At 40.9% G+C, this 13,360-nt stretch overlaps 1 protein-coding gene across 3 annotated transcripts in view; it reads left to right on the plus strand.

The window, feature by feature from the left end:
• Positions 1-13,360, plus strand: part of Nedd4 (NEDD4 E3 ubiquitin protein ligase) — an 89,237-nt gene that overhangs the window by 14,583 nt on the left and 61,294 nt on the right. For all 3 annotated transcript variants that reach the window (XM_027411183.2, XM_027411182.2, XM_027411184.2), the window contains exons 4-6: positions 145-223; positions 324-362; positions 9,167-9,220. In XM_027411183.2, the coding sequence (XP_027266984.1) occupies positions 145-223; positions 324-362; positions 9,167-9,220 (172 nt within the window). The remainder of the gene's footprint in view (positions 1-144; positions 224-323; positions 363-9,166; positions 9,221-13,360) is intronic.

Here is a 13,360-nt window from a genome sequence, read left to right on the forward strand (position 1 = left end):
CAAATGGTTTAGCCTGCTTATAGATCCCTGGCTTTTAAGGATTCAAAGTTATAGAAATAATAAAATAGTAGCAACTGTTAGCAAGGAAAACTCTGAAAATCTGATAATGTGAACTGTTGGACTGAATATCTTTGTTTTTAACAGTGACCCTTATGTGAGAGTGACATTGTACGACCCGATGAGTGGCATCCTTACCAGTGTTCAGACAAAAACTATCAAAAAGGTTAGATTTTGCCAGTTTCCAAAAATGTTTAAAAAACTAGTTTTTTATATTGACAAATTATTAAAAAATAAATTACACTATGTTTATTATTGTCTTTTAGTCTTTGAATCCAAAATGGAACGAAGAAATACTGTTCAGAGTAAGTATGCATTTTATTTTATTAAAAAAGAAAAAATATTTTTCTTTGTAGGTAATATTAAATACTCATTTACAATATTCCAAAAATACATCTTGGAATTTGCCTAGAGTTTTGAATTTTTTTTTACTTGTAGTACATGTGTGGAGGTCAGAAGACAGCTCTGAGCTTGGCTCTCTCCTGCCACCTTTTTGTGGGTTCCCAGGATCAAACTCAAGCTCCAGGCTTGCATAAAAAATCTTAACCTACTGAAACATTTCACTGGACCCAAAATATTTTAAAGAAAATTTAAAATTTTTTTCTGAGAGTCTTGCTGTGAACTGTGGCTGGCTTGGGACTAGCTATATATACCAGACTGGCCTTGTCCTCACAGAGTTCCATTTGCCTCTGCTTTCTGAGTGCACCACCATGCCCAGGTGCCCAGCAAAAATTTTTAAGGAGAGTGAAAATTAGGGGTTGAGGAGATGGCTCAGAGGTCAAGAGCATTTGTTGCTCTTAACAGAAGACCTGGCTTCAATTCCTATCACCCATATTGATTTAGTACCATCTGTCACTCCAGTTCCAGGGATCCATTGCCCTGTTCCTACCTCTGAGTGTACCAGGCACACATGCACTTGTCCACCTAAAGTAACTAAATAGATCTTTTAAAAGAGAGTTAAAACTAGGAACCCTCTGATGATATGGTAGGACCATTAATCTCACTATGAAAAATAATTGTAAGATGATGGAGTAGTGAAAGATGTATCTGGAGGCTGGGAATGCCCCGTTGTAATAAACTCAAGTGATGGAGAGATGTAGAGTGCTCTTACTCCACTTTAGAACCGTGAGGGCGTGGAGTGGTGGCTAAGTAGATGCTGCTCTTACACACCCTTCCTTGACCTGCCAGCCTTCTCACCTCACCTTAGATTCCAACCATGACTCCAGCTCCCAGGAGAGACTCTGAGGGGCCTGTTTCTCAAGTCCTTATTGTTGCCCGAAGGGTAAATCGTTTCTGCTTGTGTTTTATTTAAAATAGTTTTCCTGTCTCGGTTTCCCCTTTACCTGTGGGCTCATGCATGGCCAGTGTTCTTAAAAGGCGTATCTCCATTCATTTCTGCTTCTCCAGTGTACTCTTCATCGCTCTGACCTACCTCACACCCAAGGTCACTGTGACTCTCATCTGCCAGGCTCCTCTCATCTCTTCCCCTTGGTGCAATGCTCTTCTGAGTAAATATTTATTTTGTTTTACTAAAACAAAAACAAAAAAAATTGAATGTGGCTGCAGATGTGCTGAACACTTGGTTTCAGTCAGGGAAAAGAATCCTCTTGCCTGCGTACAGTCCAAGGTTTATGTTTGCTGTTTTCAGTTTTGATGAAGAGCAACAGAATGGAGGAGGCTGTTGAAGGTAGACACAGAGGAGCCCCTGAGGGTCCAGCGCCAGCAGAGCGCTTCAGAGACGGTTTTCCTTCCCTCTGCTCAGTGTGGCAGAACCGGCATTTGAAACCCGTCTGAGATTTTGGATTCTTGAAGAAATGGCAGAGTTGGTTAGAGTCATTTAGAGAAAAGTGAAACTAACCTTTGGTTTTACTTTTTAAGCCAGAGGCCGCCTTGGATGGTTTCCTTGGCATGTGTATTGCTTAGGAATTTTTCAAAGTCCTCCCAAGTGGCTCGGTTGCTTATTCAAAATTTATTATTATTTTCCGTATTGTATTTTGCTCAGAAGTTTGTGCATTTTCAGTGTACCAACATTTTCTTTGCACCTCTTTCTCTCTCTCTCTCTCTCTCTCTCTCTCTCTCTCTCTCTCTCTCTTGAGAGAGAATCTCATTCAGGCTTGGATCTCAGAGATCAGCTGCCTCTGCCTCCTGAGTGCTGGGATTAAAGGTGTGTGCCACCATGCCTTGTTCTGCTCTTTGTAATATTAACTCATCATTGCTGTTATATCGTAGTAGTTCCAGTACTGATGAGTGTGTATTTGTCTCTTTTTGCATACCATTTATTTATTTAGGTTTTTTTTTTTTTCAGGCAGGGTTTCTCTGTGTACCGCCATACCCAGCTCTTTCATTATTTTTGATTCATTTACTTCCCATGAAAGAGCTAACAGAAAGATGTTACAGAAGGGAATGAATTAAAACTAAAATCCATCTTTTTTGTCTTCATCTCTACTTGCCTTGAGATTATTTATTTATAATTCTTGCTTTTTAACCACAAGCAAATGTGAAAATTGATTATAAAAATGTCCTTGATGACTTCATAATATAGGACGATCTTTTTTTAAAATTAACTTTTTAGGTTAGCATACAAAATAAATCATCCCATAATGGTACTTTCAAGCATTTGTCATCATTCTTTGTTCTCACTAATCCCCTGTTCCACAGCCTTCCTTGACACGCCCCACCCCCTCCCAGCTGGCTCTTTTCTCCAGTTATTCCCCATTTCCCTTTCTGTTGCCCTCCATTCCCCACCCCCGCTAAGATCTCTTCCTACTTACTGGTTGGACGAGTTGATTCTTTGGTAGTTTAATTTCTGGGGTCATATGACATGTGGCTGACACATATTACACCCATTCTACAGGTTCTCTTCACTCTGGCAAGGTTTGCTTTGCTGTACAGAAGCTTTTTAATTTCATATAATCAAATTTGTCAAATTTTGTGATTACTTCTTACATAATTAACATCTTTATTAGCACCAGAAAACCCTTGCCTATGCCTGTATTTTGAAGTGTGTTCCCTGGGCAGTTAAAACTTTGGGGTTTACTTTACGCCTGTAATGGATTTTGAATTGGTTTTTGCACAAGATAAGGGTCTGGCTTCATTCTTTTGCTTTGGGAGTCCACCCAGAATTAAAGCAGCTGTTTTCTCCAGGGTATGTTTTCAGCAGTTTAGTCAAACATAGGGTGGCTCTATTGTGTCGATTTAGTCCTCTCCTCCATTCCTTTCGCCTGCTTACCTGATTAGGTGCCACTACCCTGGCGTTTTGTTACTATGTAACATTGTCTCTTCTGCTTAGGATTGATTTAGCTGTTTGTCTTTTTATCCACCTGAATCTTAGGAATTTTTTTTCTAGTTCTGTGAAGAATTTCATTGGGGTTCTGATGGGGATGGGATTGATTTTGAAGATTGCTTTTGGTAAGAGCCATTTTCACAATACTAAATCTTCTAGTCTCTGATTGTGGAGCATTTTTCATTTCCTAGTGTCTTCAGTGTCTTGAACTTCTCATTGTAGGGGCCTTTCACCTCATAGGTATTTAAGTTTTTTTGGTTAGATTTATTTTGTATTTCATTTTATATGTATGAGTGTTCTCCTTGCATGCATGCATGTAAAATGCTTATGTGCTTGAGGCCCCTAGGTCAAAAGAAGGCATTGGATCCTCTGGAACTCATTTTGACCCACCATGTAGATGCTGGGAACTGACCCCTGGTCCTCTGTAAGAGCAGCAAATGCTGCTGAACCAGCAGTTAAGAGCATTTCCACAGATTTTTTTGTTCTTTTGTTCTTTTTTTTTTTTAATTTCTTGCTGGTATCTTAAAAAATCTGTTTTTTGCATCTACTGATGCACATCTACTGATTTTATAGCTGCTGCTTTGCTGAAGTGTTAATTAGGTTTAAGAATTTTCTGGTGGAGGATTTAGGGCCTTTTAAATAAATGATCAGTCATCTGCAAGGAGCCATAATTTTGACTTTTTCATTGTGGACCTTTTCTTATTTCTACTGAGGCTGAGACTTCTATCTCTAAATAAAATAAGAGTAGAAAGTGGGCAACCTTGTCTCTATCAAGATTTTAAAAACTATACTATCAGTTTAGCATAATGTTGGCTATAGGTTTGTCACAACAGCCTTTTATTATGTTAGGGTATGTTCTTTCTACTCCTAGTTTCTTTGGGGAACTTTGCCAAAGGTCTTTCACATTGGTTTAGGTGATCATGTGATTTCTACCCTAAAGTCTGTGTATGTTCACTGGTTGAGATGATAACAAGATTTCTTTCCTTAGCTCTGTGTATGTTCTGCTTAAGTTCATTGTTTTGCATATGTTAAACCAAGCTTATGTCCCTGGAAGTGAAACCAGCTTGATCATGGTGCACCTTTTTATTGTATTCTTGATTTGATTTACAGAAATTTTAGTGAGAGGTGTGTGTGTGTGTGTGTGTGTGTGTGTGTGTGTGTGTGTGTGTGTGTGTATGTTGTGTGTGTGTTCATTGGGGAATTGAACAATTGCTTTCTTTGTTTTGTCCTTTTCTGGATTTGGTGTTGGGTTAACACTGGCCTTGTAGAATGAGTTTGGTGGCATTCCTTCCCTGTCTACTTGATAGAACAGATTGGGGAACATTGATGTTGACTTTCATTAAAGGCTTGTCTGAATTCATGAGTGGGTCTGTCTTGTTCTGGACCTTCTTGTTTGGGTGACTGTTGATCATGGGGCTCTTGTGAGTGACTCTTTCCACCTCCTGGATGTAAGGTGTTACATCCTTGAAGCATCTTCTGTAACACTGGCTTGATGATTGTGAAATGCTTGTATAGATATGTCCTTCTTTCCTCACCATTGTAAAAAGACAGCTATTCCAGTCTAGCACTCTTGGTTGGTATGCATTTACTTTCATGCCTTAAAATGTATCATTCCACACTTTCCTGGTTGCCAGCTTGTTGATGAGAGACGTAATGGTATTCTGATGCTTCCGCCATAGGTGAGCTTATTGTCTTACAGCTTTTCATGATTCTGTGTGTGTGTATGCGACTGCGCACACACATGTACATGTATGTGGAGGTCAGAGGACAACCTTCGGTGTCTTTGTTACTCAAGCATCACTCGCCTTACTTTTTGATAGAAGCTCGCTCACTGGCCAGCAGGTCTCATTGATTTGGATGGGATAGCTGGACAGTAAGCTTACCTCTGTCTCCCCATTATTGGGATTACAAGTGTCTGTCATTGTGTCCAACTTTTTATGTAGGGTCTGCAGGGTCACACTTGGGCCCTGTCAAGATTGATTTTATTTTCTTGTGCGATATGTGTGTATTCTTTGTGCGGGTGTGTGCGTGTGAGAGTAGGTGCCTAGAGTCTGTGTGGTTGTGTAAGTGTGAGTGTGAGTGTAGGTGTCAGATCCTCCTGGAATTGGAGTGAAATGTGTAAGATGTTGAAGTAAGGCTGTGAGCTACCATGTGGGTGCTGGGAATCAAACCCCAGTCCTCTGGAAGAGCAGTAAATGCTCTTCACTGATAAGCCATCTCTTCAGCCCCTGATTCATTGAGTTTTAATTTTTAACATTTCTTTTTCCCTTTATCTCTTAATTTCCTTGCTGAATTTTTCTTCCTCCTTTCTGACTATTTCATCCATATTGCTGAATTTCTCATCTTTCTCAGACATGAAATAGATGCTATGGAGTGGGATGCCACTGGCAGTTCTCTACCCATAAATCTGTCAATTTTTAAGATACAAACTATCAAAGCTTACTTAAGAAGAGATAAGTTGTCCAAATACTACCATATCTACTAAAGAAATTGATTTTTCAGTTAAAAGCATTCAACAAAAAATTTAACCTCCATAGTTACACTTGATGACATCTGTCACACATTCTATACAGTGTCTCTTGAAAAATCGAAGAGGAGGGGACATGTTGCAGTTTGTTCAAACCAGCAGACTTTTACCAAAACCAGATGTGGACCTTGAGAGAACAGAACTGAACATCATTAGTGTTCTAGTTTCATTTCTGTTGCTGTGATGAAACCCTGGCCAAAAGCAGGAAGGGAAAAGAGTTTAGTTGGCTTACACCTCAAGTAGCTGCTCACACAAAATCCATGCTGAAGAGCTGAGAGAAATGAAGTACCCATGCTGCTTGCTTTCATCTAACTTGCCACTGTTTTATATAGTACAGGTACCCATCCTAGGAAATGGTACTGCCCACAGTGGGCTGGGCCTCCTACATCAAATTAATTGTCAATTTTGTCCCCCAAAGACCAACCTGATAATGACAATCACTGTGTGTGAGCGGGAGTGTGTGTGTGTGTGTGTGTGTATGTGTTGCTGGGGATTGGATCTGTGGTTTTGAAAGTGTTGGGCAAGCACTGTACCACTGAGTTTATGACCAGTCCTAGTTACCACCTGATAAGATGCAGCGTTACCCCAAATGATTTTAAGTCAGACGACATTTTTATGAATCCACAAAATTAGAAATGTCACTTAAATGTGACTTCTCATGTGTCTTACGGATACCAGTATATTGGTAGGAGAGAATTTAAGAGATCGTTGAAGGAAATGTCTCTTGGTAGGGGCTATAGATTTTGCTTGCCCCCTCCCTTTTCTGTCTGTCTGAGTATATGTGCACATCATGTGTTTAGATACCAAAGGACACCCATTTTCATTGGGAAAGGATCTGTCACTGACTTATAGTGTACCAGTCTGGCTGGTCACTGAGTCCTAGGGATCTGCCTGTTTCCCCTGCCCTGTGTTGGTTTTGGAAGTATGCCTCACCTCACCTCATGGGCTCTATTACATGGTTTCTAGGGACTGAATCTAGGTCCTCATGCATACAAGCAAGCATTTTACTGACTGAGCTCTTTCTGCAGCCCAGAAAATTTCCTAATAGTGTAGTTACTTATATATACATGTGCAATGTGAGTATAACCCTGGCTTGATGGTGTCAGGTTGGGGAGGAGTTGTAAGGTGGAGCCAGGAGAATCAGAAGTCCAAGGCCAGCCTCTATTACATAGTTTGTGACCTGCCTGGGCTACTCACTCTCTGTAATGTGGAATGTGATGGTACACCTGCTGTCAGGTATCCAGGAACTGAGGCAGAAGGATCACTTGAACCTAGGATTTTGAGATGAGCAGGTCCAACATAGCAGGACTCTGCCTCAAATGTAGATAGACACAATAAGACCATTCTTAAAAAGTGTAACTCCAGCGCTAAGGGAAGAAGCAGCTTGATAGCTGATCAGCTTACCTGTAATGTGAAATTGCAGCTTTGAGAGATCCTTTCTCCAAAAAAACCTGACCTCCAAACACATAGCAAAGGTGAGCACATTTGCACACACATTACAGATGCATACATCATATTTTGTCTAACCTTTGTTTTATGCTTAATTCTTTGATTAGAATCTGTTCAGAAAGTCTTTTTTTTTTTTTTTTTTTTTTTTTTTTTTTTTTTTTTGTCTGAAATGTGAAATTGCAGCGGTCCTGGAATTCTCTCTGTAGACCAGGCTGACCTCAAACTCAGATCCGCCTGCCTCTGTCTCCTGAGTGCTGGGAGTAAATGCATGTGCCACCATAGCCAGGCTTGTGTAATTTTGTCTACCCTCCCCAAATTGAGGACCAAATCCAGGGCCTTGCTTGAGATAAATCCCTAACCCCTTTGTCTATTTTTCCTTAGCTTTGTATTCTATATTTTGAGAAACCACCCCAAATTCACCTTAAATTATTTCCATTTGATTCTGACAGCCTTTGTTCTCTAGTAACTTTCATTCTGTAGTGTACTGTTTGATTTTGATGTTTTGTGCATGTGAGTGTCCTAAGCGTCTCTAAGAAGGCTGCTTATAGTTTAATTTTTCTTACCTTAGCTACTTTATTTTCTTTGGGAAGCATCTATGATGTGTTTTTACTTTTATAATTTTACTTAGGTGTATGTGGGTGAGCCTGTGTGAGTTTGTATGCACCATGCAGAGGCCTGCAAAGGCCAGAAGAGGGTGTTGCATCCATAGAACTGGAGTGATGGCTAAGTTGCCATTTTATGCTGGGAACTGAACTGGGGTCCTCTGGCAGAGCATTGAGTGTCCTTAACCCTTGAACCACTCTCCATCCCCTAATGGCTATGATTTTCTGGTGATCTAATCATACTTAGCATTTATAAAATGGAAAAACTTTGCATAGCTTTTGTATATATAATATATACATATTCAGAGATTATATTTTACAGTTTTGGTTGCTGTTTATATTTTGTGCACTGCAACTGAATCCTGAGCTAAATGCCTTCCTGAAATCAGATATTAAGAGAAGATCTCAAATAATGAATAATGTGTGTGTGTGTGTGTGTGTGTGTGTGTGTGTGTGTGTGTGTGCACACGATAGTGTGACCATCCAGAGGTTTGGATGGTACATGAAGCACTCTCATTTGTGGAAAGTGGTACCCTTCGATTCAACACAGGGTTCTTTGGCTGATGTGATGGTTATCTTTGTCAATTGAATATAATATAAAGTCTGCTGGACAGTGGTGGCACACACCTTTAATCCCAGCACTTGGGAGGCTGAGGCAGGCAGATCACTGAGTTTGAGGCCAGCCTGGTTTATAGAGTGAGTTCCATTATGCCCTTCGCAGGGGATTCTAGTCTGTGTAAGTACAGTACCCAGGACTTCATGCTTACACAGCAACTACTATATCCACTGAGCTCCTTCCTAAATTTTGTTTCCTTTTTGAGACAGGTTTTCACTGTGTAGCCCTGGCTGGCCTGGAACTCATCTTGTATACCAGACTGGCCTAGAACTGCCTGCTTCTGCCTGTAGAATGTTGGGGTTAAAGGCATGTACTATCATGCCCTGCCTGAGTATATTTTTATATGACATCTTCAACCCCTGATACATTTTTTAAAAAGTAGTTTTGTTACGTTTGGTATGAAGTAGATTTTATCTATTGTAATATTTCCGCAAAAATATAAGACATTAGCTTTGAAAAATTCTACTTATTCTTACAACAACAAAAAGTATTTGAATTCAGGAGACCACGGGTGACATCAGTATGGCCTGGATGTGTAATTTAGCTGTGTAACTGGATCACATTTTGGAGATGTCTTGGCATCTGTGGCTGGATGTTCATGTTTTTAAAGAAAGGTTGTTTCTCTTACCTAGGTCCTTCCACAGCAGCATCGGCTTCTTTTCGAAGTGTTTGATGAAAACCGATTGGTAAGTTAAGTTACCCTGCATGAGTGTGAAGGATGAATGCATCAAGGGTGAACTTCAGGAGTGGGGGGAGGTTCAGGAGCCCGTGATTGGAGAAACAGAAGGGCTGCTTATGGAGGTTCCGTGCTTTTCTTTCCTGTTTCCTGGAGCTGACCCTACCATTCCAGTCTGTTTCCAAGTACCTCTCCTGGTTGTCAAGATTGTAAGATGGAGGAGGGAAAGCCCTTCTTTTGTTTCCCATGCCATGTACTTTGAACACCAGATTGTATGCAGTTGTGTGTATTTACCACAGAATTATACCCCCCCCAATGTACGTACGTACATAAAAAGTACGTGTGTGTGTGTGTGTGTGTGTGTGTGTGTGTGTGTGTGTGTGTGTGTGTGTGTGTGTGTGTCCCACCAGTTTCAGTGGAGGTCAGAAAACAACCTCCGGTCACATTTGCTTGGAGCTCTGCTAGCTAGGCAAGGCTATATCTCTGAGTGTCCTGGAACCTGCCTAGCTCCACCTCCTATCTCCCAGTGCTGGGTTTACATGCTCGCCACCACACTCATCCTTGTATGTGGATCCTGGGAAGGTAAGTCCTATGGTAGCTCTTCTTAAGGTTGCCCGTGCTTAGTTTCAGTGTCCATCCATTGTCTTATCCCAGCTGTCCTATAATCCTGGGCACGCCGAAGGGGATTAGCATCATTCACAAAGGCCAGAACAAAGCCAAACCGTATTGCTTTTGTTGTTGTTTTTGCTTTTGAGATAGCGTCTCCCTAAGTAGCCGTGGCTGTCCTGGAACTCACTTTGTAGCTCATGCTAGCAGTGAACTAGTGACTCTCCTATTACTGCCTCCTAAGTGCTGGAATTACGGGCCTGAATCTCCATGCACAGCCTGGTTTCATTTTATAAAATGGATCATTCTGCTTCGTGCCTTCCTGAAAAAAAAAAATCTGGAAGCCCTGTAATTTTCCTCCTCTTTGCTCTTTAGGATGCCTTCTCAAATCTTCCCGAGAGGCTTACATTTATATTTTATACTTGTAAGATCTGAACATGTGGATTGTGGTAGTCAGCTTTCCAGCTCACTGACAAAATATCTGAGAAAATCCACCAAAAGGAGGAAAGACTTAGTTGGCTTGTGCTTTTAGGGGTTTTAGCCCACAGGCACTTAGGACTGCTTGGGGGCCTGTGATGAGACAGAGCATCATGGGAGAAATGTCTGGTAGAACAGAACTGCTCACCCTTGTGGTGGGGATGGGGTGTCACTTTCATAATGTAGTGCCTACCTCCAAACCTATTAAGCTGTTAATTTATCAATTAATCTGTTGTTGCGGTCAATGCTCTCATGGTCCAGTCAAATCCCATATCTGAATGCTGGTGCAAAAGATCAATCTTTTACACATGAGCTTTCAGCACACTTCAGATACAAATTTTAACGCATATAAAAATAGTTTTAAGTATTCAGTCTTTTTTGGTTATTAAATATAAACACCAGAAAGAGGAATTACATAATCTGAATCACTTTTATAACTAGTGGTTTGAGGTCTCGAAAAATGGTTTACTAGTTAAAAATGTCTGCTATACCGTTATGAGAACCAGAGTTTGGATCTCAGTATCAGGATAGCAAACAGGTGTCCTGGAAATGGCAGTAACCCTGCTCATAGAGGAGTGGAGACAAGAGGATTACTGCTGATTGCTGGCTTTCAGCCTACCAGGGAAACCATGAGATCTGGGCTAGGGAAGCGACTGCCTTAAAAGAATAGTGGACTGTGATACATGTATACATACATGTCTACATCAACTCACATTGAACACACACACACACACACACACACACACTCACACAAATAAATGATTGTGTAATGAAACTTATTTTGGGGGGAGGGGTTTGAGACAGGGTTTGTCTGTGTAACTTTGGAGTCTCCTAGAACTCGCTCTGTAGACCAGGCTGGCCTCGAACTCACAGACATATGCTTACCTGCCTCTTGAGTGCTGGGATTAAAAGTGTGTGCCACCATCGCCCTGCTGGAGCAAGCACTCTTAACCAGAATCATCTCTCCAGCTCTGGTGATTTATTTTTTTAAATCATGAAATGAGCATATGAATAAGAATACACAGTCCAGTGCTGGAGAGATGGCTTAGTGGTTGAGAGCACTGGCTGTTCTTCCAGAGGTCCTGAATTCAAGTCCCAGTACCCATTTGGTGGCTTACAACCATCTATAGTGGGATCTGATACCCTCTTCTGGCATAAAGTTGAGAGAGCACTCATATACATAAAGTAAGTAAATAAATCTTAAAATAAAAAGAATACACAGTGCAAATATGTTTAGTTTAGTTTAGCAAGACAAATGTTTATGTACAAATGCTTCAGTTCTGGCCCCAAAACATCTGCAGCCTCCAAAGGCCTCCTTCCAACAGTGTCCCTTTTTTTTCCCCCATAATAGTGGCCACTATCCTACGTTTCTCCTTAACATGTCTTTGCTTTCTAACATATTTTATCATGTACACACATATGTATATATATGTATCTTTAAAAACATTGTTTCCTTTTGCATATTTATAAGAGATTTAATATATATTGTTAAAATTGTGCATATGTGTGTTTCGGTGTATGTCCACATGAGTGCAGTGCCCATGGAGGCCAGAAGATGGTATCAGATCCCTTGGAAGTAAGAGTTGTAGTTGTTTGTAAGCTATGGGTTCCAGGAACTGAACTCGGGTCCTCAACAGCAAGAGCTCTTCATAGCTGAGCCATTGCTCTAGCTCTCTTTTGTATATTTTTGAACTTATTCATGTAGCAACCCTGAGTGGTTTATGACAGCCTTGTTCCTTAGTGTTGTATTTGTGAGACTGACCCACATTGACACATTTTCACTCAGACAAAATTGTCCATCACCTGCAGGATGTAATATCATACTTTATGCATAAACCCTCCGTATCTGACTTGTTTCAAATTTCTTTCCTTGTTACTGATGGATAGGTGTCCTTGCTCTGATTTCATGTACTCATTTTTGAGTGCCTCTCTAGGCTGAGGATTTGGGAGCTGAATTTGTGGTTGCTGTGACATCACTGTATTCCTTTTCCTGCTGGTGTTCATGCTCAAGTGACTTTCTGCCTGGTCTTTGAGTATGGATGTCCCTTGGCTTTGAATGTCATCCATAATGAAGGACAGCTCCTGCTTTCCACCTTACTGGTTGTCTCGTCCTTCCTTCCAGGGACTGTCATGGAATGTTAACTGTTTCCATTTAATGTATTTATGTATGGAGGTGGATTTTGTGTATCTATCCCAGACTCACTTCAAATTCTTTTGATATTGAGGATGACCTTAAACTTCTGATCCTCCTGCCTCTACCTCCCCAGTGCTGGGATTATAGGTATGGAGTTGAAGATCAAATTCTGGGCTTCTCTTGTGTTAGACAAGCAGTTCTCCAATTGAGCCTCATTCCAGCCTCAGAAATGTCTTTATGATGAAACACATTTAAAATGTCCTTTAACATTTAGTGTGGTACCTGTTCTTATGTTAGGTGTATATGATATGTCAATCCTCTTGTGTGCTGGAAATAGAGCTTCCTCAAGAAGTGAATGTGAGCAGCTATCAGGGCCAGAAAAAACTAGAGCTGTGTGCCAAGTACCAGCCACACCTCAGCATGTAATTGAAGTTCAGCAGTCGCCTGCGATGCAGTGGGAGTCGTAGTCCCCAGGCTGGGCAGCCAGCAGAGACTGCCATCACTATAAACATCTGACCTTGAAAACATGACTTGCTTAACAAATCTCTTTGGAAAAGTAGGGTGGAGAGCACAAGTATAATTTTAAGTAGAAGTAATTTCCAGTCATCTGGAAAATGTTTCCTGAATCATACATGATACTTGCTTTTGAGAAAAAATTGGGCTACATTCCTTTTTTTAAAGCTGATTTTAAGTCTTGAGGTGGTGGTGTGGTGATACACAGAGGGGTGATGTGGCTTCAGGATTGTGTGCCTGAAAACAAAGCAAAGAACAAAAATAAGACGGTGCCCAGGGACCTGTGTGTCTCTGCCACTGAAGGCTTATAGGTAGAGACATTGTGCTTCTGAGACTTAGTGGTTGTTCTCACTGCGGTCTGAGAGGGGGAGATTGGGAGGGATTGGTGTACAGGGTTGTACAGGCTGACAGGTCTGGATT

This window comes from Cricetulus griseus, chromosome 4 (assembly GCF_003668045.3).
Source record: "Cricetulus griseus strain 17A/GY chromosome 4, alternate assembly CriGri-PICRH-1.0, whole genome shotgun sequence".
Lineage (NCBI taxonomy): Eukaryota > Metazoa > Chordata > Mammalia > Rodentia > Cricetidae > Cricetulus > Cricetulus griseus.